Genomic DNA, 21794 nt, shown 5'->3' with positions numbered 1-21794 from the left:
CCTCCTATCTCTCTCTCCCTCCTCTATCTCTCTCTCCCTCCTATCTCTCTCACCCTCTCTCCCGTTAGATCAATAAAAAATTCATCGAGGCTCTTTTCTTGCGTTTCTTATCAAAGCCAGCGAGGCGTTTTGAATTAATTAGCCTGTGCGGCTCACTCTTTTTCTCTTTCTCTCTCTGTGTTTCTCCGTTCTCTCTCTCGCTCCCTCTTTCCCTCTCTCTTCTCTGTATTCCGGTCAAGACCTGTTGTCCGGGGTCCAGAGGCCTGGTGCCTCTGATATGCAAGGCCACTCAGGGGGGCTCTGCTCTTTTCCTCCAGGCGTACGTGTGAGCACATACCAGGCTCTTTAACACAACCGGTAAAGGCCGGACATGAGTTTAGAAAGAAAGAATTCCCTCAACAGAAGGTACATGAGCGCACTGTACTCTCATTAGGAAAAAAATAATATTATCAATTAGCATCAATTACCTCTCCACAGTTCAGAACCTCTGTGTGTCACTAACCTTTCTCAGTGACATTTGTTGTGTTGCTGCATGTTGCCAGCGCCCCCATACTGCCATGTTTGGCCTCCAGAGATAGAGGCTACTGGGAGCTGGACAGTAGACAGCGTTTACCGCAGTGTCCCTCTGGTCACTGATTCCACTCGACCCACCTTACCACCTGAGGCCTCACAGCCCCACAGTCCAAATATGACTATGATCTGTGTGGGTGACTGAGGTGAGACAGAGGGTATGTCCCAAATGGAACACTAAGCCCTACATTGTGCACTACTTTTGACCAAAGCCCTATAGACCAGAGGGACAGCGGTGGTGTTTATCCTCTCCTTCCGCTTTGCCTGTCTCCGACACAAGACCCCTCGGTGGTTGGTTTTCACCATGCGTCAGGTTACTGTGGATGTGAAAAGGTCATGGAGGCTTTCAATGTGTCGTTGCCCCTCACGGGGGGTAGGGGGGAAATGAGTCTCTGTGTTGAACTGGTATGGAGGTTCTACCTTTGTCATTCTCTTCAAGTCCTTCAATGTGTCGAATAGGAGGAAAGATATGTTTGGTAGCTACATCCCCCAACACTGCAGCTCAGGGGTGTGGGTCTTGGCAGTCCACTGGCGGTATTGTCCCCCCCAGCGGACCCTGCCAGCACCCATTGTCCCCCCGGGCCCAGCAGCGCCTGCCAAGAGCTCCCCTCTCCGGGCGCACACCGTCGCCCCCTCACGCCACCCCCACCTGTCCCTCCACAGCTGCCCCCTCTGACTCCCCCTCCCGCTGTCAGGCCCAACCTCTCTCACAGCGCAAACATACACTCTTCTCTTCAAGCTCGCCCCCACCACACACCCACTTTATGTAGTTATTTACACATGAATTCCTCATTCATCAAGGGGAATAATTCACGTGTGACACGTTTCTTACCAGCGACACCCATTGCTGCTGTTGCGCGTGTTATTTTTGAAAGTACTAGTCAAGGGGCAGACTTGTTGTTGTACATGCAGGATCCTGCTAAATGCTGGAGCATATTGATGAGAGGAAGAACAGGGTGTTAAAGGCAGGGCTGTGGATCCTTAACCCTGATCTAATGGCCTGTGATTTGACGCCCGTGTTCAGGTCCCTAGACCTCTCTGCTTCATCAACCCTGTGGTGCTTAGTACCCTAACACACCCATGGACAAGACCGCAGTCACCATCCATGTGGGTGTGGTACTGACAAGAAACAGGAGGACTGCTTCAGATACAAAGGCTAGAAATACCTAGTGCTCGTGGCCGTTTAGCTCACACCAAGGGAAGATGTGAAAGTGGATTGCAGTCCCAGCCAAGTCGTTCTGTGAGTGTAGCTTTTAGGGGGGGGACGACTCTACTCTCTCTCGCACTCTCACACACTGCACTACACACAGACACAGCTGGTTGACTTTTAGTACCTCCTCAAGCACTAGGTACTGGAGAAGCAACCTATGAGTGACGAAATGACGCCTGACCAATGCCCGTAGCTCCAGGACATCAGAAGTGGCAATGGTGATCACAGCTGTGTTGTTATTGTTATTATTCAAACATGGTGTAATATACTGGTCACACCAATGTTTTTGTTTTGACTAGATACGTGTGGACCCAGGTTTGTGCAGCAGTGGCATTTAATATGCCGTGAAACGCGGTCGTAAAAGTCTCCATCATATTAGGCTCACATCTTCCTCTTTGTTTTGGTTAAATGAGACAAAGGTTGGCGTAAATACAGCCGTGTGTGTGCTCTCTCTCCCTCTCTTCCTCCCCCCTCACACACACACACACACACACACACACACACACAGACACAGAGTAATTTACTCTTACACACAGTCTGTCTCTGTTACATACACACACACCACCGTATGATACATGGTCCAGTCATTACACGAACCGTGGATATTTTCATCCCCCCTCTACTGAATAATCGATTCTCCTACAATTCCCATGATTCAACAGTGAACGTTTCAGCGGCTCATTGAGAAGCAACAGGTAAAGAGAACCCAGCTAGCAGACAGACGGCTGAGGTGGTAGACAGAACAGCGGGAGAGTGCCAGGCTGAGCTGAAAGAAGCTAATTGACAGTGACTTCAGTACTCGCTCACACCTACTGTATGACTCATGCATTGTCATGTTCTAACAGCAAGCTAGACACCCCGTAGTAAAACTGTTGATAGTAATAGTTTTGTTTTATTGCAAAGCAAAAAAGAAGACATTTTATTTCTGAAAGAGGTGTTGGCAGAATTCATAATGCATAGGGATTCATCTACAGTTAAATCACTTTGGTTTTCATCACAAGGGCACTTCTACCTACATCACTTCCCTTCCACAGAGGAATGGCCATGGCAGACAGACAGCGTCAAGCCCCACCACCACAACCAGCATGTAGGCCTGTAGCTATTCTCTCCTCTGGCTGTAGGTCTGTAGCTATTCTCTCCTCTGGCTGTAGGCCTGTAGCTATTCTCTCCTCTCCTCTCCTCTGGCTGCAGGCCTGTAGCTATTCTCTCCTCTGGCTGCAGGCCTGTAGCTATTCTCTCCTCTGGCTGCAGGCCTGTAGCTATTCTCTCCTCTGGCTGCAGGCCTGTAGCTATTCTCTCCTCTGGCTGCAGGCCTGTAGCTATTCTCTTCTCTGGCTGCAGGCCTGTAGCTATTCTCTCCTCTCCTCTGGCTGCAGGCCTGTAGCTATTCTCTCCTCTCCTCTGGCTGTAGGCCTGTAGCTATTCTCTCCTCTCCTCTGGCTGTAGGCCTGCTATTATCTCCTCTCCTCTCCTCTGGCTGTAGGCCTGTAGCTATTCTCTCCTCTCCTCTCCTCTGGCTGTAGGCCTGTAGCTATTCTCTCCTCTCCTCTCCTCTGGCTGTAGGCCTGTAGCTATTCTCTCCTCTGGCTGTAGGCCTGTAGCTATTCTCTCCTCTGGCTGTAGGCCTGTAGCTCTCTCCTCTGGCTGTAGGCCTGTAGCTATTCTCTCCTCTGGCTGCAGGCCTAGCTATTCTCTCCTCTGGCTGCAGGCCTGTAGCTATTCTCTCCTCTGGCTGCAGGCCTGTAGCTATTCTCTTCTCTGGCTGCAGGCCTGTAGCTATTCTCTCCTCTCCTCTCCTCTGGCTGCAGGCCTGTAGCTATTCTCTCCTCTCCTCTCCTCTCCTCTGGCTGTAGGCCTGTAGCTATTCTCTCCTCTCCTCTCCTCTGGCTGTAGGCCTGTAGCTATTCTCTCCTCTCCTCTCCTCTGGCTGTAGGCCTGTAGCTATTCTCTCCTCTCCTCTGGCTGTAGGCCTGTAGCTATTCTCTCCTCTCCTCTGGCTGTAGGCCTGTAGCTATTCTCTCCTCTCCTCTGGCTGCAGGCCTGTAGCTATTCTCTCCTCTCCTCTGGCTGCAGGACTGTAGCTATTCTCTCCTCTCCTCTGGCTGCAGGACTGTAGCTATTCTCTCCACTCCTCTGGCTGCTAGCTATTCTCTCCTCTCCTCTGGCTGTAGGACTGTAGCTATTCTCTCCTCTCCTCTGGCTGTAGGCCTGTAGCTATTCTCTCCTCTCCTCTGGCTGTAGGCCTGTAGCTATTCTCTCCTCTCTCTCCTCTGGCTGTAGGCCTGTAGCTATTCTCTCCTCTGGCTGTAGGCCTGTAGCTATTCTCTCCTCTGGCTGTAGGCCTGTAGCTATTCTCTCCTCTGGCTGCAGGCCTGTAGCTATTCTCTCCTCTGGCTGCAGGCCTGTAGCTATTCTCTCCTCTGGCTGCAGGCCTGTAGCTATTCTCTTCTCTGGCTGCAGGCCTGTAGCTATTCTCTCCTCTCCTCTGGCTGTAGGCCTGTAGCTATTCTCTCCTCTCCTCTCCTCTCCTCTGGCTGCAGGCCTGTAGCTATTCTCTCCTCTCCTCTCCTCTGGCTGTAGGCCTGTAGCTATTCTCTCCTCTCCTCTCCTCTGGCTGTAGGCCTGTAGCTATTCTCTCCTCTCCTCTGGCTGTAGGCCTGTAGCTATTCTCTCCTCTCCTCTGGCTGTAGGCCTGTAGCTATTCTCTCCTCTCCTCTGGCTGCAGGCCTGTAGCTATTCTCTCCTCTCCTCTGGCTGCAGGCCTGTAGCTATTCTCTCCTCTCCTCTGGCTGCAGGACTGTAGCTATTCTCTCCACTCCTCTGGCTGCAGGACTGTAGCTATTCTCTCCTCTCCTCTGGCTGTAGGACTGTAGCTATTCTCTCCTCTCCTCTGGCTGTAGGCCTGTAGCTATTCTCTCCTCTCCTCTGGCTGTAGGCCTGTAGCTATTCTCTCCTCTCCTCTCCTCTGGCTGTAGGCCTGTAGCTATTCTCTCCTCTGGCTGTAGGCCTGTAGCTATTCTCTCCTCTGGCTGTAGGCCTGTAGCTATTCTCTCCTCTGGCTGTAGGCCTGTAGCTATTCTCTCCTCTGGCTGCAGGCCTTCTCTCTCCTCTGGCTGCAGGCCTGTAGCTATTCTCTCCTCTGGCTGCAGGCCTGTAGCTATTCTCTTCTCTGGCTGCAGGCCTGGCTATTCTCTCCTCTCCTCTGGCTGTAGGCCTGTAGCTATTCTCTCCTCTCCTCTGGCTGCAGGACTGTAGCTATTCTCTCCTCTCCTCTGGCTGCAGGACTGTAGCTATTCTCTCCTCTCCTCTGGCTGTAGGCCTGTAGCTATTCTCTCCTCTCCTCTGGCTGCAGGACTGTAGCTATTCTCTCCTCTCCTCTGGCTGCAGGCCTGTAGCTATTCTCTCCTCTCCTCTGGCTGTAGGCCTGTAGCTATTCTCTCCTCTCCTCTGGCTGTAGGCCTGTAGCTATTCTCTCCTCTCCTCTGGCTGTAGGCCTACCTTTCCCGGGCATGTCAACCTGCTCTCCAGGAGTATTCCTCTCCATTAAAGGCCCCGTCCGTCCCTGCTTAAATAACGGCGCTTGCCACTCCAGGGCCATTAAGATACCGCTTGCCTAGCATCCAGACGAGAGCAGAGCCCCCTCCCCAATGTACTGTGGCCAGGCCTTTATAAATAGACGGAGTAAGAATGAGAGAGGAGGTAAATTATTCCAGAGTGGGAGTGAGACCCCCTTCTCCTCTTCCTCCACCACCACCTCTATTCAGGTGTCACTTTGGGCCGACTCAATTTTACACTGTAATAGACCTCCCGGGTCAACTACTTTTCTCCTCCACTCCCACCTTCCTTTTTTATCTCTGTGCCTCCCTTCATCCGTCAGCCCTTCACCTTGCCACTGCTGCTTCTAACCCCCCACCCCCACCCACCCAATCGTCTACACCAACCCCCTCAGACTGGACCGGCTGCCTCACTTTGTAGCACTTAATTCCAGCTAACGCTAATCAGCACAACTGCGCTTCCATGACACACTGGAGGCCCTGTTCACCTCTGTCTGTACCCCTCTCTCTCTCCCTCCCTCAATCTCTCTCTCTCTCTCTCTCTCTCTCTGTCAGTCTCTCTGTCTCTCTGTCTCGCTGGCTCTGTCTGTCTCTCGCTGGCTCTGTCTGTCTCTCGCTGGCTCTGTCTGTCTCTCGCTGGCTCTGTCTGTCTCTCGCTGGCTCTGTCTGTCTCTCGCTGGCTCTGTCTGTCTCTCGCTGGCTCTGTCTGTCTCTCGCTGGCTCTGTCTGTCTCTCGCTGGCTCTGTCTGTCTCTCGCTGGCTCTGTCTGTCTCTCGCTGGCTCTGTCTGTCTCTCGCTGGCTCTGTCTGTCTCTCGCTGGCTCTGTCTGTCTCTCGCTGGCTCTGTCTGTCTCTCGCTGGCTCTGTCTGTCTCTCGCTGGCTCTGTCTGTCTCTCGCTGGCTCTGTCTGTCTCTCGCTGGCTCTGTCTGTCTCTCGCTGGCTCTGTCTGTCTCTCGCTGGCTCTGTCTGTCTCTCGCTGGCTCTGTCTGTCTCTCGCTGGCTCTGTCTGTCTCTCGCTGGCTCTGTCTGTCTCTCGCTGGCTCTGTCTGTCTCTCGCTGGCTCTGTCTGTCTCTCGCTGGCTCTGTCTGTCTCTCGCTGGCTCTGTCTGTCTCTCGCTGGCTCTGTCTGTCTCTCGCTGGCTCTGTCTGGCTCTCGCTGGCTCTGGCTCTCTCTCGCTGGCTCTGGCTCTCTCTCGCTGGCTCTGGCTCTCTCTCGCTGGCTCTGGCTCTCTCTCGCTGGCTCTGGCTCTCTCTCGCTGGCTCTCTCTCGCTGGCTCTCTCTCGCTGGCTCTCTCTCGCTGGCTCTCTCTCGCTGGCTCTCGCTCGCTGGCTCTCGCTCGCTGTCTCTCTCTCGCTGTCTCTCTCTCGCTGTCTCTCGCTCTCGCTGTCTCTCTGTCTCTGGCTCTCTCTGGCTCTGGCTCTCTCTGTCGCTCTCTCTCGCTCTCTCTGTCGCTCTCTGTCGCTCTCTCTGTCTGGCTCTCTGTCTCTCTCTCGCTCTCTCTGTCTCTCGCTCTCTCTCGCTCTCTCTGGCTCTGGCTCTCTCTGGCTCTGGCTCTCTCTGTCGCTCTGGCTCTCTCTGGCTCTGGCTCTGGCTCTCTCTGGCTCTGGCTCTCTCTGTCGCTCTGGCTCTCTCTGGCTCTGGCTCTCTCTGTCGCTCTCTCTCGCTCTCTCTGTCTGGCTCTCTGTCTCTCTCTCGCTCTCTGTCTCTCGCTCTCTCTGTCTCTCGCTCTCTCTGTCTCTCGCTCTCTCTGTCTCTCGCTCTCTCTGCCTGTCTTTGTCTCTCGCTCTCTCTGCCTGTCTTTGTCTCTCGCTCTCTCTGTCTCTCGCTCTCTCTGTCTCTCGCTCTCTCTGTCTCTCGCTCTCTCTGTCTCTCGCTCTCTCTGTCTCTCTCTGTCTCTCTCTGTCTCTCTCTGTCTCTCTCTGTCTCTCTCTGTCTCTCTCTGTCTCTCTCTGTCTCTCTCTGTCTCTCGCTCTCTCTGCCTGTCTTTGGCTCTCTCTGTCTCTCGCTGTCGCTCTCTCTGTCTCTCGCTCTCTCTGTCTCTCGCTCTCTCGCTCTCTCTGTCTCTCGCTCTCTCTGTCTCGCTCTCTCTGTCTCTCTCTGTCTCTCTCTGTCTCTCTCTGTCTCTCTCTGTCTCTCTCTGTCTCTCTCTGTCTCTCTCTGTCTCTCTCTGTCTCTCTCTGTCTCTCTCTGTCTCTCTCTGTCTCTCGCTCTCTCTGCCTGTCTTTGTCGCTCTCTCTGTCTCTCGCTGTCGCTCTCTCTGTCTCTCGCTCTCTCTGTCTCTCGCTCTCTCGCTCTCTCTGTCTCTCGCTCTCTCTGTCTCTCGCTCTCTCGCTCTCTCTGTCTCTCGCTCTCTCTGTCTCTCTCTGTCTCTCTCTGTCTCTCTCTGTCTCTCTCTGTCTCTCTCTGTCTCTCTCTGTCTCTCTCTGTCTCTCTCTGTCTCTCTCTGTCTCTGCTCTCTCTGCCTGTCTTTGTCGCTCTCTCTGTCTCTCGCTGTCGCTCTCTCTGTCTCTGTCTCTCTGTCTCTCTCTGTCTCTCTCTGTCTCTCTCTGTCTCTCTCTGTCTCTCTCTGTCTCTCTCTGTCTCTCTCTGTCTCTCTCTGTCTCTCTCTGTCTCTCTCTGTCTCTCGCTGTCGCTCTCTCTGTCTCTGCTCTCTCTGTCTCTCTCTGTCTCTCTCTGTCTCTCTCTGTCTCTCTCTGTCTCTCTGTCTCTCTCTGTCTCTCTCTGTCTCTCTCTGTCTCTCGTGTCTCTGCCTGTCTTTGTCGCTCTCTCTGTCTCGCTGTCGCTCTCTCTGTCTCTCGTCTCTGTCTCTGCTCTCTGTCTCTCGCTCTCTCTCTCGCTCTCTCGTCTCTCGCTCTCTGCTCTCTCTGTCTCTCGCTCTCTCTGTCTCTCGCTCTCTCGCTCTCTCTGTCTCTCGCTCTCTCTGTCTCTCGCTCTCTCTGCCTGTCTTTGTCTCTGCTTCTCTCTGTGTGTGTCTGTCTGTGTCTCTGTGTCTGGCTCTGTGTCTCTGTGTCTCTGTCTCTGTGTCTCTGTCTCTGTGTGTCTGTCTCTGTGTGTCTGTCTCTGTGTGCCTCTCTCTGTCTCTGTCTCTGCCTGTCTCTGTCTCTGCCTGTCTCTGTCTCTGCCTATCTCTGTCTCTGCCTATCTCTGTCTCTGCCTGTCTCTGTCTCTGTCTGCCTGTCTCTGTCTCTCTCTGTGTGCCTGCCTCTGCCTCTCTCTGTGTGCCTGTCTCTGCCTCTCTCTGTGTGCCTGTCTCTGCCTCTCTCTGTGTGTCTGTTTCTACCTCTCTCTGTGTGTCTGTTTCTGCCTCTCTCTGTGTGTCTCTCTGCCTCTCTCTGTGTGTCTGTCTCTGCCTGTCTCTGTGTGTCTGTCTCTGTGTGTCTGTCTCTGTCTCTCTCTGTCTCTGTCTGTCTCTGTCTCTCTCTCTCTCTGTCTGTCTCTCTCTCTGTCTCTCTCTCTGTCTCTGTCTCTCTCTCTGTCTCTCTCTCTGTCTCTCTCTCTGTCTCTCTCTGTCTCTCTCTGTCTCTGTCTCTGTCTGTCTCTGTCTCTGTCTCTGTCTGTCTCTCTCTGTCTGTCTCTCTCTCTGTCTCTGTGCCTCTCTCTCTGTCTCTGTGCCCTCTTATGTCCTCCTCTTTTCTACCAAGCGGAATAGAGGATTGGTTATTATTTAGTCGTCATGGGTTCAAATACTGTATCAAATGGCAAACCGCTTAAAAATGAGACGTAGTACTGACAGACGTAGTACTCTGAAAGCTTGTATGTTTTGAAAAAGAAAGTGATTTAATTACTTTGACTAGTACAGTATACACTGTAGTCAATATTGATCACCTGTAACCCATGTCTCGTATGGTCTTAATGAAGTGACAACAACCCTCACATTTTCTCTGACCCCAAGATTGCAGCTGCCATCTGGTTTGCACAACGGCACGGTAAACACAGTTCTTCTCAGACTGCTGCACCATTATGTAAATGTGTATGAATGTCTACAGTATGTGTTGTAGGACATATACTACTGTGGTGCTGGAGAGCGCAGGCAAAGAAGTGAGTGCAGGTTATTGTACTAAACTAGTGCGTCTGTGTGTGACGGAATATCAGAGGTAAAAAGGGCAGTCTACAAGAGCTGTGCCATCAGGATTAATGCGCGCGCACACACACACACACACACACACTTACATACACATGGTCATGTGTGTGCATACACTCTCTCCTACACAGTAGTCCTGTGTGCCATTCACTTAAAAGCATTAAACAGGTTTGCGTTTTACGGCCATAGAAGTGTTATTATTGTGTGGGGGGAATCAGGTTACCTCCTGTGTGGGAATGGGAATCCTAGTAGTAGTAGTACTTAGGAATGAGAGTAGTTGGTTCAGACCTGGGTTCAAGTACTATTAAAAAAAGCTAAATACTTTGAGCGTTTGATTAAATGCTCAAAGTATTTTTGGGGGTTTGTGCTTTTGGAGCTTTTTAATTTGTTTCACTGCAACAGGCAAGCTCAATCGAGTTCAGCAAAAGTATTTGAAATTATTTTGAATAGTAGTTCAACCCAGATCTGGTGGGGTTAAATGGGAGCTCCAGTCAGCGTGGAGGTTTTAGTTTTTCCTTCCACCATGTCCAGACCTCCCCTCATCCCAGACCCAGGTCAAAGGCCTGCTAACCTCTTGCATTCCTGCAGCTTACCCTCCCACCCCACCCTCCCCCATCCCGTCACTCTCTCTCGCTCTCTGTCCCTTCCCCCTACCTTCCCCTCTTTCTCTCTCGCTCTCCTGTCCCTTCCCCTACCTTTCTCTCTCGCTCTCTGTGTCCCTTCCCCTCTTTCTCTCTCGCTTTGTGTCCCTTCCCCCTACCTTCCCCTCTTTCTCTCTCGCTCTCCTGTCCCTTCCCCCTACCTTCCCCTCTTTCTCTCTCGCTCTCCTGTCCCTTCCCCCTACCTTCCCCTCTTTCTCTCTCGCTCTCCTGTCCCTTCCCCCTACCTTCCCCTCTTTCTCTCTCGCTCTCCTGTCCCTCTACTTCCCTCCCTCTCTCTCTCCCCCTTCCACCTCTCTCATTCTCTCAATCGCCCTGTTACTGTTTGCCCCCAAAACTACTCAAACCATTTTCATACTTCAACTCTTAGTTTTGGACATGAATTGTTTATGTGTGGTAGCCCTGAGGTAGCGGTCATGCGCCGTCCGCTGTGTTGTCTCCAGAGCACCCTGAGTTGTAAATTACAGAGAAGGGGATAGGGATATAGGGAGAAGGAGAGAGGCAGCCCTGTCAATCAAGCCACCTTAAGTGCCTCAAGTCCTGGAGGGATTCCAACGACAATCGGCCCCAATCAATGGCCCCTCTTTCATTGATAAAAGAAGAAGAAGGAGAAGAAGTTGGGGGGAAGAAGGGAGGGTTGTCAGTATTTATTAGCACAGAAGTGCCTTTATGGCCTCACTATGAGAAGATTTAAAGACAGGCCCTGTTTTATTCCCTTGTTGTTTTTCTCCCTCTGTTCTCTCCCTCTGTTCGCTCTCTGTTCGCCCTCTGTTCGCTCTCTCTCTCCCTCTGTTCGCTCTCTCTCTCCCTCTGTTCGCTCTCTCTCTCTCCCTCTGTTCGCTCGCACTCTCCCTCTGTTCGCTCTCTCTGCTCTCTCCCTCTGTTCGCTCTCTCTGCTCTCTCCCTCTGTTCGCTCTCTGTTCGCTCCCTCTCTCTCCCTCTGTTCGCTCTCTCTCTCCCTCTGTTCGCTCTCTCTCTCCCTCTGTTCGCTCTCTCTCTCCCTCTGTTCGCTCTCTCTCTCCCTCTGTTCGCTCTCTCTCTCTCCCTCTGTTCGCTCTCTCTCTCTCCCTCTGTTCTCTCCTCTGTTCTCCCTCTGTTCTCTCCCTCTGTTCTCTCCCTCTGTTCTCCCTCTTCTCTGCTCTCTCTCTCCCTCTGTACGCTCTCCCTCTGCTCTCTCCCTCTGTTCTCTCTCCCTCTGTTCTCTCCCTCTGTTCTCTCCCTCTGTTCTCTCCCTCTGTTCTCTCCCTCTGTTCGCTCTCTGTTCGCTCTCTGTTCGCTCTCTCTCTCCCTCTGTTCGCTCTCTCTCTCTCCCTCTGTTCGCTCTCTCTCTCCCTCTGTTCGCTCTCTCTCTCTCTCCCTCTGTTCTCTCTCTGTTCGCTCTCTCTCTCTCTCCCTCTGTTCGCTCTCTCTCTCTCTCCCTCTGTTCGCTCTCTGTTCTCCTCTCTCTCTCTGCTCTCCCTCTGTTCGCTCTCTGCTCTCTCCCTCTGTTCGCTCTCTCTCTCTCTCCCTCTGTTCGCTCTCTCTCTCTCCCTCTGTTCGCTCTCTCTGCTCTCTCCCTCTGTTCGCTCTCTCTGCTCTCTCTCCCTCTGTTCGCTCTCTCTGCTCTCTCCCTCTGTTCGCTCTCTCTGCTCTCTCCCTCTGTTCGCTCTCTCTGCTCTCCCTCTGTTCGCTCTCTCCCTCTGTTCCTCTGCTCTCTCTCTCCCTCTGTTCGCTCTCTCTGCTCTCTCCCTCTGTTCGCTCCCTCTGCTCTCTCCCTCTGTTCTCTCCCTCTGTTCTCTCCCTCTGTTCTCTCCCTCTGTTCTCTCCCTCTGCTCTCTCCCTCTGCTCTCTCCCTCTGTTCTCTCCCTCTGCTCTCCCTCTGCTCTCTCCCTCTGCTCTCTCCCTCTGCTCTCTCCCTCTGCTCTCTCCCTCTGCTCTCTCCCTCTGCTCTCTCCCTCTGCTGCTCTCTCCCTCTGCTCTCTCCCTCTGCTCTCTCCCTCTGCTCTCTCCCTCTGTTCTCTCCCTCTGCTCTCCCCCTCTGTTCTCTCCCTCTGCTCTCCCCCTCTGCTCTCCCCCTCTCCTCTCTCTCCCCCTCTGCTCTCTCCCTCTGCTCTCTCCCTCTGCTCTCTCCCTCTGCTCTCTCCCTCTGCTCTCTCCCTCTGCTCTCTCTCTCTGCTCTCTCCCTCTGCTCTCTCCCTCTACCCCATTGCTCTCTTCACCGTGCACATGGATGCTTGATTTTCTCTCACTACCTTTTCCTCATCTTTCCTTTCCCCCGACCTCTCTCCCCCACTCATTCTCTCTCCCTGTTCCCTCTTGTTGCCCCCCTCCTGTTCTCCCCCTCCTTGTTCTCTCCCGAGTGTGGAGGCAAGACAGTGATTGATCCAGGGGGAGGGCTGTCTCTGGTGCGTTTATGAACATGAGGCTGCCGTTCCTCATAGATTTTTAAATTAGTGGCAGCTTTGCCCCAAAGATGCGTTATTGACTGATGAAATAGAAGCTGAGCTCTAAACACTCACTCTTTCCCCAGAGTTTTCCCCAGTCTGGTAATTGAAAAAGTGTGAAGAGAGTGTGTGCGTGCACGTTTGTGCTCGCTGTATTCCTGTTTGCCTGTGCTGGAGAAAAATGAACGCTACTTGTTGGACTCGGGACTCAATTGAAGTATTAAGTACATCTTCATACCTTTTTATGTGATTAAAAATGTTTTGCTTAAAAAGATTGTGAAAGCATATCCTCACAGTGTGTTCTATGAGGGCCATATTAAAGTGCACCAGACATGAGAAACAGGGTCATTGCACATCCCATTGTGTTGACAGCGCCCAGTCTAACAGTCCTTAGCCTGTCTGCTGTCACACTGCTCACCTTGGTTGTCATTGCTCTCATCTTGGTACTGACCTCTTGTGGTAAGGGATCACAATTGCAATGTTCAAGCCTGCTGTGCTTTTCCCAGTGGTGTTTTACAATGACAGACACCTCTGTTGGTTTAGGATACGTCTTTCCTTAAAAAAAAAAGACTGGACAGATCTCAAGAAATGTATCACATTGTACAATGAGCAATGATGTTGAAAATCCATAGAACAAAGAGATGCCTTTATTACTTTTTTGACTAGTTCCAGAAATGATGTATAACTTGGCTACGTGACTGTCAACGTGATATTCTATCAGATTGCTCTCAAAAGTATCTCCTGTTCAAGTAAATCTACAAACCAGACTAAACGACAAAAGAGAACTCACCCTCTCCTCCCTCTCCTCCCTCTCCTCCCTCTCCACCCTCTCCTCCCTCTCCACCCTCTCCTCCCTCTCCTCCCTCTCCACCCTCTCCTCCCTCTCCACCCTCTCCACCCTCTCCACCCTCTCCTCCCTCTCCTCCCTCTCCTCCCTCTCCACCCTCTCCTCCCTCTCCTCCCTCTCCTCCCTCTCCTCCCTCTCCTCCCTCTCCCTCAGGCTTGGACATGGCCATCTTCTGTCTGCTGTGCGGGAAGCGTTTCCAGACACAGCCGGCGCTGCAGCAACACATGGAGGTCCACGCCGGCGTGCGCAGCTACATCTGCAGCGAGTGCAATCGCACCTTCCCCAGCCACACCGCTCTCAAACGCCACCTGCGCTCGCACACAGGTCAGTGGCAGTGGCAGAATACCGTTTAGTAGCGGCCATGTCAAGTCCCCATCTCCCCTAGAGCACTAGGACACACACCTATAGGCCACTCGTGTTCCCCTGCAATAAACAGTCAACTCCAACTCCTTCTCTGACTACCCTACTAACACATGACACCGTCACAACATTGCGGAACGATTGTGAGAAGGTTGGTCAAGACGTTACCTTGTACAATAATCACGTTTCCATCCAACCTTGTTATGCGAGTAAAGTCATGTCATGTGAAAAGGAAAACGACAGCTGTTACGGAAACAGGAAGTGTCGGTACAATTTCACAAATGTCAACAGACAATGTGTTCGTTCGACATGGTGGGGAGCTTTTTGTGTCTAATTCAGCAGCAATTGTGATGGAAAAGCTTTTATGTGAAAATATTGATAAAATATGAATGGAACCATATTACTTTAGGTTTTTCTATTTGGTCAATTAAAAGTTAAAGGACAAAGTGCTTTTTATGTGCATTACGTCATCATGCTCTGCTTTTTGTCCGCAACAAGTCTGTTTGATGGAAACAAAACTCTGGTGTGAAAATTGCATTTTTTTTTAAAAACAGATGTTTTAATATTTGCATGAAAATCTGTCAAATTGGATGGAAACCTAGCTGTTGTTGTGATGTTGGGAAAGGTAATAATTAGACTTTTACTATGTGACAAGATAGTTTGGCTAATTGGTTGTGGCAACCAATTATGTCTAGTAGGGCACCAGATATCCCAAACCAGGTGAAAGCAAGCCATAGACTTGCTAACAACTTACAGGGAAAAGGTTGACAATACAATCCCCTCAGGTCAACAGCTGTAAAGGGATCCATATTTCTTATGAAGGCGTGATGAGCTGTCCCATTAACGGACATGGGTGACAGTATATTTGACAAGTGGCGATGGCTCAGTAGCCCAACAGAAAGAAGAACCCAATGCAGTACTATCAGTCTCGAGATGCAGGTTGGCATTTATTGGGATGACTCATGTACTGGAGGCCGCTCTGTAGGGCAGTCACTAGCTGGCACTGCCACAGGCATAAAATATTATTTTAAAGCTAACCCTTACCTTAACCCTAATTTTAACCAGCCTGCTAACTTTATACCTAACCTTATATTAAGAAATACAATCTAAATTTGGTTTAATTAATTTTTACGATATAGGCATTTTTGAGTTTGCTGTGGCCGATCTAGTGGAAATCGCTCAGGCCTGGCGCCAGGACAGGATTCATCCCAATAAACGTCAACCTGTGTAGAGCCTGCAGGGCAGCAGCACGTGTCGCACGGCATCATGTTCATGGTTCTGGCTGCGGAACATTGTCTTCTATTTAGGCCCATCTAACCCACTTCAAGTCTTCTTCCTAGAAGGAATCATGTTTCTACTTCCTAGTAGGTAGTAGACTATTGGCATGGCTGAGTGAACAAACAGGGTGCTCTGGTCATTTGGTGAATGAATATATGCCATGATCAAACAGAGCTGCTATTTACCTCAAGGCTGGTTTGTTGGTGAGGAAAGGCCATGTTAATACTATATGTTGTGATAGGACAAGGCTGGAGAGCGAAAGAGCCTGATGGATGAGGTGATTCAGGGAGAAGCCCCTTTACCTTGACAGAATATGAGAACATGGAAATGAATCCCATTTCGCTTGCAAAGGATGAACGGTCTCTCTCGCATCCCTTTTTTCTCTCTGCGACCTTAAATAGCAGTCTCACTGTCAGAGCTGATCTAACTCAGTCTCACGGATAAATAATTGAAATGAATGCGGTGAGATGAGCGCAGCCGGCCTATTTACAAGCCGAGGCGCTGCATTTTAGCGCGAGTGACAAGACGGGGCGGTCCTGTATACTGTACCCGTGTGTCTGCTGCTCTGCTTTCACTGCAAACATCGAGAGAGGACACGCGGACGGTCCCCACGCACGACTTGCTGAAATGTCATCCCAATCCCCATCTCGGCAGCAGCAGCCAGACACGGGCAGTGAGGCAGCAGCGTCTCGCTGCTTTGAACCTGATCCTCCGTAGGCGTGTATTAAATTACAATGAGCCAGTCGCAAGCACCCGTTTAATGTTATGTGGGGGCCTTTGTCAAGGGATTAAAAAGTCGGCAAGACGCATAGTCATGGTGCCAGAAATAAGTCCTAATTTCCAGAAAAGGAAATAACTGGCAATTCTTAAATATATTTGCCCTTTGATGATATAATAATCTTGTTCATTTTTCTGTGTGTGCTACGCAGTAGTAGGTTACTTGTTGTAAGAGCGCAATAGTCAAGCAGTCCATCTGTTGGTTGCCCTTTTCCAACAAGACCATGGTCATCTCCCTCATGTCTTCTGCCATCTACCTCACAGCTGCAAGCACAACAGCTAGAGGGAGTACAATATACACAGTATTAGCATGCTTGATACAGAGGTTGTTTCAGGAAAACGGAGTGCTTCAGAAAGCAGCTTCGCTGATGTCACCTACTGTTTTGACATTGATTCAGTATTGAGGACAGAGAGAGGCAACCAATTTAATGATGCTTATTACAGTGAGTGTATCAATCTCCCAATGATTTATTTCCTGGAGAAGGGTAGACTAACCCCACAGTCTCTCTCTCCCTCCCTATTTCCCTCTCACTTCTTCCTTTTTGTCTCTCTTCATCTGTCCCTCCCCATTTTCATTCTCTTTGATCGGCTGTCTATCCCTCTCCCTCTTACTTCACCTCTCTCCCTCCATCTCACTGTCCCTGAAACACACAGACACACTGTTGTACAATGGGGGCTCATAATGATGGCAGTCATGGCAGCCTCCTCTGTCCTTCCTCCCTCCCTCCATCCTCCCTCCCTCCATCCTCCCTCCCCTCCGTGCTTGCAGACGCGTGCTGCGGCCCAGGCCCTCGTTAATATTCCGTTGTTGCGCAGCGGCCGCTTGTTTTTAAACTAGGGGCCCATTTGCAGCAGGGTGTTTTGTGTTTGCAGCTGTTTGATAGTGCCAGGCTAGAGAGGGAGAGGGAGAGATGGCCCTGGCAGTGACAGAGCCCCCTGATTTACAGCCGCTTATCGCATAATGAACCTGCCCTCGCCAGGGCCTGGGGAGAGGGGGGCTAGGCAGCAGGTGTCAAGGCAGCAGGTACACTGTCCGCGCCAGCGCCCCCAGGGGGCGTGGAAACGCAGGTGGCAGTGCCCGGGGTACCCAAGGGTCCACTCCCATACCACGGTTCTGCCTCGGTGTGCTGGGTCCTCATCTGTGCCCCCTCGCTGTCATTAGACCCCAGGCATTGTGTCTTCGATCCCAACAGGCATTGAAAGAGAGAGGGAGAGACTTCTGATTTACGATGCTGCATCTCCAGTGCCTGGGAGCTAATGGATTCCTGACTAAATGAAGTCCTGCCTGGCATTTGGATTGCACAACACAATGTGATTATGGCATTTGGATAGCACAACACAATGTGATTATGGCTTTTGGATTGCACAACACAATGTGATTATGGCATTTGGATTGCACAACACAATGTGATTATGACATTTGGATAGCACAACACAATGTGATTATGGCATTTGGATAGCACAACACAATGTGATTATGGCATTTGGATAGCACAACACAATGTGATTATGGCATTTGGATAGCACAACACAATGTGATTATGGCATTTGGATAGCACAACACAATGTGATTATGGCATTTGGATAGCACAACACAATGTGATTATGGCATTTGGATTGCACAACACAATGTGATTATGGCATTTGGATTGCACAACACAATGTGATTATGGCATTTGGATTGCACAATGTGAACACAATGTGATTATGGCATTTGGATAGCACAACATGGCAATGTGATTATGACATTTGGATAGCACAACACAATGTGATTATGGCATTTGGATAGCACAACACAATGTGATTATGGTATTTGGATGGATAGCACAACACAATGTGATTTATTTGGCACAACACAATGTGATTATGGCATTTGGATGCACAACACAATGTGATTATGACATTTGGATTGCACAACACAATGTGATTATGGCATTTGGATAGCACAACACAATGATTATGATTTATGCACAACACAATGTGATTTGCATTTGGATAGCACAACACAATGTGATTATGGCATTTGGATAGCACAACACAATGTGATTATGGCATTTGGATAGCACAACACAATGTGATTATGACATTTGGATAGCACAACACAATGTGATTATGGCATTTGGATAGCACAACACAATGTGATTATGACATTTGGATAGCACAACACAATGTGATTATGGCATTTTTTTTTCATGTCAAACATTGACTTTTTTCATAGGGAAGCAATGAAGTCCGCTCCCCTGCTAATAAGAATGACATTTTGAAGTGTTAGTTATATGTAGTGTATGACTTATAACACATTGCCTATGTGCATTTGAAGGTACATAACCTTCCGTAGTCTGTGCACTGAGCATTAGCATGTTCTCCTCCGGATTGGTCTGGTTTGGGCTCAGCCTGCTTCTAATTAAAGGCAGGTGAATCTCAGCTCCATTATTATTCCTGTAGCGTCGCACGGGCCCCCACCGCGGGCCCCGCACGGGCCCCCGCCGCGCTCTGTGATGGATTGTGATCTCTGCAGCAACTGAAACGCTAGAAAGAGCACAATGTCTTACAGCGGGAGCCACTGATAACTTCATGCAGACAAATAAAGACTGTCACTTTTATTGATTTTTACCCTCCCCCTTCTCTCTTCATCCCTCCACTCTTGATTCTCCCTCTTTCTCTCTATATCTCTCACTTTTTCGCTGTCTTTTTTGTCACTGCCCTCCCTTTCAAAATCATCTCCTCTACCCGAAGGCCAAACTCTCCGGGCGTCCCCCAAACAGCCGCCGCATGCAAAAGTGAATAGCATTTAGGGGTGCGTCTCCAATGAAAATACGTGCTGGAGGAAATTGACATTGTCTCTTAACGGGGGTGATGGGTGCCAGAGCATGACAGTACATAACGAGAAATGCAATTTATTCCTAGGCACGGTGCCGCTCGGACAGCCAGATAATGAAACGCGTAGGTCATTGGCGATGACTTAAACCTTCAGCGGCTGAGTGAAATGCATTAAATATCAAGAACATTACACGCCTGGCAGCGTGGCGCATCTGTAGTGGGGAGCGAATGATGTATGGGAGGCTGCTAGTCAGACACAGGAAAGCAATTAGTAGCCGAGCGCTGGAGAGAGCCCCCGCATATCATAATATCCCTGATTATTGACATCTGAATACCAATTACACGAGTGGCACCAGGGCGGCAAGGGTACAGTATTCTAATTTGACCTACACAAAGAGAGAACTTGAGAGTGGACTGGAAAAAAGAGGGGTGCTATCTCGTTAGTGTTAATAAGAATGTTTGAGTTCTGCCGCTGATAGCTCAGTGTGATTGTGAAGCTATGCTAGCCTTTGTCACGTGATTCATCTTCGCATTGAATAGAAAACCAATTGTACTTTTATTTCTGTATGGCCATTGGCATATTTGTCTATTTTTTTGCATTGACCTTTTATGTCTATTTGCAGCCATAACACAAAGATATGAGTGGACTCCAATGAGTTTTTTCCCCTTCCCTTATCCCCCGTGTTCAGCAGGTGACCATCCATATGAGTGCGAGTTCTGCGGGAGCTGCTTCCGTGACGAGAGCACTCTGAAGGGCCACAAGCGCATCCACACCGGGGAAAAGCCCTACGAATGTAACGGCTGTGGGAAGAAGTTCAGCCTCAAGCACCAGCTGGAGACCCACTACCGTGTGCACACAGGTACTGTATGCATTGTTAGGTTCACAATGGACAGGAAAATCCACTCCATTACACTGGAAATATGCCAATAGAATGTCAGCTTCCTAACACGGATAAAAATGTCAGCTCTGTTGCAGTGGGAAAATGTCAGCTATGATACACAGGAGAGCTTTCAACGAATAGAGTTAGTGTACTATACTAATAGTTTCTACCAGTAGTTCCCACTGGACACTAAGTCAAGACACTAGAGATCCGCCTCGGCTCCATAACGGATTGAGTTCAGTGCTGTAACACAGAGGGAGGGGAAGTGTATGTAAAATTGGCAATCTAATGTATGTGTTCGACAGTGTTATACTGGGCATTAAGAAGGGCTGGGATCAGTGTGTGTAGTAGAATGCGTACAGTAGATTGCTACAAGGCATACTATAAGCAGACTGTTTTTATGAATGATTCCAAGGGCCATTAAACAGAACCTTGGTGAGGATCCTCTAAATTGACACCAGGCCTTTACAGCTCCATAAAGGTGTCAACCAGGTGTCAGTCAGTCTCGGGGACTTGTCACTCTTGTGTTGGCTGAATTTACATCCCCAAACATTAGGATTAGGGACATGTGCTGTTACTCTGGATTACTCAGGTTGCCTCGATGGGGGCACACACACACACACGCACACACACACACCACCTAGCCTCCGAGGGCTGCTGTTGAGCCAAGGCTTTACCCGCTCCAACCCCCCACCAAAACTCACCCCCCGTCTTCCATTCAATAAGCCAGCTGTTAAGCCGCACTATCAAGGCAGCCTGTCAAATAATTGGCTTTTTCTCTCCCACCCCCCTTTCCGCTTTTGTGGGGGCCAGGGGCCTTCTTTTGCGGTGAGCCAGAGCGTACTGGAGATAACAAGAGCTAGTGACAAGCTCACAGTCAAAGGCCACCGCGCACAAAAGGGAGCCGCTTGATGAATCATCGACATTGGCAACCTCCCACCCTCCTTCCCCCTTCCCGAGTCCCACCTGTCAATTGCAGATCAATACCAAGCCTCATTTGCAATTCATTATTGCCCGGTTATCTGAGGCGACCCTGTTTACAGTGTGGTTATTGTCAACACTGCTGACGTGTGAGGCCTCAGCAGGCAGCACGCCCCGTAATGACCGTCTTCTTGGCGTGGCTATTTGCATAGGCGGGTAAACACAACCTTGACCTCCTTTTCCTACGGGGGTCAGGTCCAATGCGTCGGAAAAAGAAAACTATAAGAGTAGATGCAGCGACACACATCAGAGCGATATCCATCGGCAGCCAGCGACAAGAAGCCTCTCTCTCTGTAACGTGGCACGAGCGTTGGCATCGTTCACGGCCCGATCACATGCGACACCTCATTTCAAATGCCGTTGGTAAAGGTCGGCATTTACATGTCTAATTTGCGCCTGTCGGATTGAGCGCTGGGGATTATTCCTCGCCATCACTCTAGTCATTTGCACGTTTAGGAGTTCTGGTCCTGAATATCACAGGAATGTAGAGGTTTTGGAACCGCCGAGAATCAAATATAATCAAATTGAAGTTGTGATTTGGTGTTTAAAAATGGCATAGGTCCTTTTGTAATTGAAGTGTTAGCCATTTAGATGTGACAAAATGTACATCTGTATAATTGAATGCAGGGGTTTGGTTTGTAAAGCACATTATATAGGGGCAGTTGAGAGATTGATTTTAAAGCCATTTCTGCACAGCACCACTATATGAAATACCATTATCTACGATGACATACACTTTTCAATTTGGTCGTGGGGATTTTATAGACATGATAGTCATTGCTAATTGAGACCACTAGATATTTTTATCTTCCTGCTAGAAAAGTGTAGGAAGCTCTAAAAGAAAGTTGATACTTCAAGTCTGCCTTGTAAATGTATACTAAACAGTATAGTATACCCCCCTTTGCCCTCAAAACAGCCTCAATTCATTGGGGCATGGATTCTACAAGGTGTTGAAAGCGTTCCACAGGGATATTGGCCCATGTTGACTCCAATGCTTCCCACAGCTGTGTCAAGTTGGCTGGATGTCCTTTGGGTGGTGGACCATTCTTAATACCCACCGGAAACTGTTGTGCGTGAAAAACCCAGCAGCGTTGCAGTTCTTGGCAGACTCAAACTGGTGCGCCTGGCACCTACAGTACTACCATACCCCGTTAAAAAGCTTGTACATTTTTTTGTCTTGCCCATTCACCCTCTGAATTGCACACATACACAATCCATGTCTCAAAAATCCTATTTTAATGTGTCCTCCCCTTCATCTACACTGATTGAAGTGGATTTAACAAGTGACATCAATAAGGGATCATAGCTTTCACCTGGATTCACCTGGTCAGTCTGTCATAGATAAAGCAGGT

At 49.9% G+C, this 21794-nt stretch overlaps 1 protein-coding gene across 5 annotated transcripts in view; it reads left to right on the top strand.

The window, feature by feature from the left end:
* The window catches only part of LOC112257980 (zinc finger and BTB domain-containing protein 16-A), a 137514-nt gene that overhangs the window by 103954 nt on the left and 11766 nt on the right, over positions 1 to 21794 (top strand). For 4 of the 5 annotated variants that reach the window (XR_002954668.2, XM_024431971.2, XM_024431968.2 and 1 more), the window contains exons 5-6: positions 13499 to 13669; positions 19270 to 19440. Coding sequence is in view for 4 of the 5 variants with exons in the window: in XM_024431971.2 (XP_024287739.1) it covers positions 13499 to 13669; positions 19270 to 19440 (342 nt within the window). In the remaining variant the exon portion in view is untranslated. The remainder of the gene's footprint in view (positions 1 to 13498; positions 13670 to 19269; positions 19441 to 21794) is intronic. The other variant, XM_024431970.2, reaches the window with a different exon arrangement.

The sequence above is a fragment of the Oncorhynchus tshawytscha genome, linkage group LG09, assembly GCF_018296145.1.
Source record: "Oncorhynchus tshawytscha isolate Ot180627B linkage group LG09, Otsh_v2.0, whole genome shotgun sequence".
Taxonomy (NCBI): domain Eukaryota; kingdom Metazoa; phylum Chordata; class Actinopteri; order Salmoniformes; family Salmonidae; genus Oncorhynchus; species Oncorhynchus tshawytscha.
Note: the sequence above shows the minus strand (reverse complement) of the source record. Positions and strands in the feature narration are given on the sequence as shown.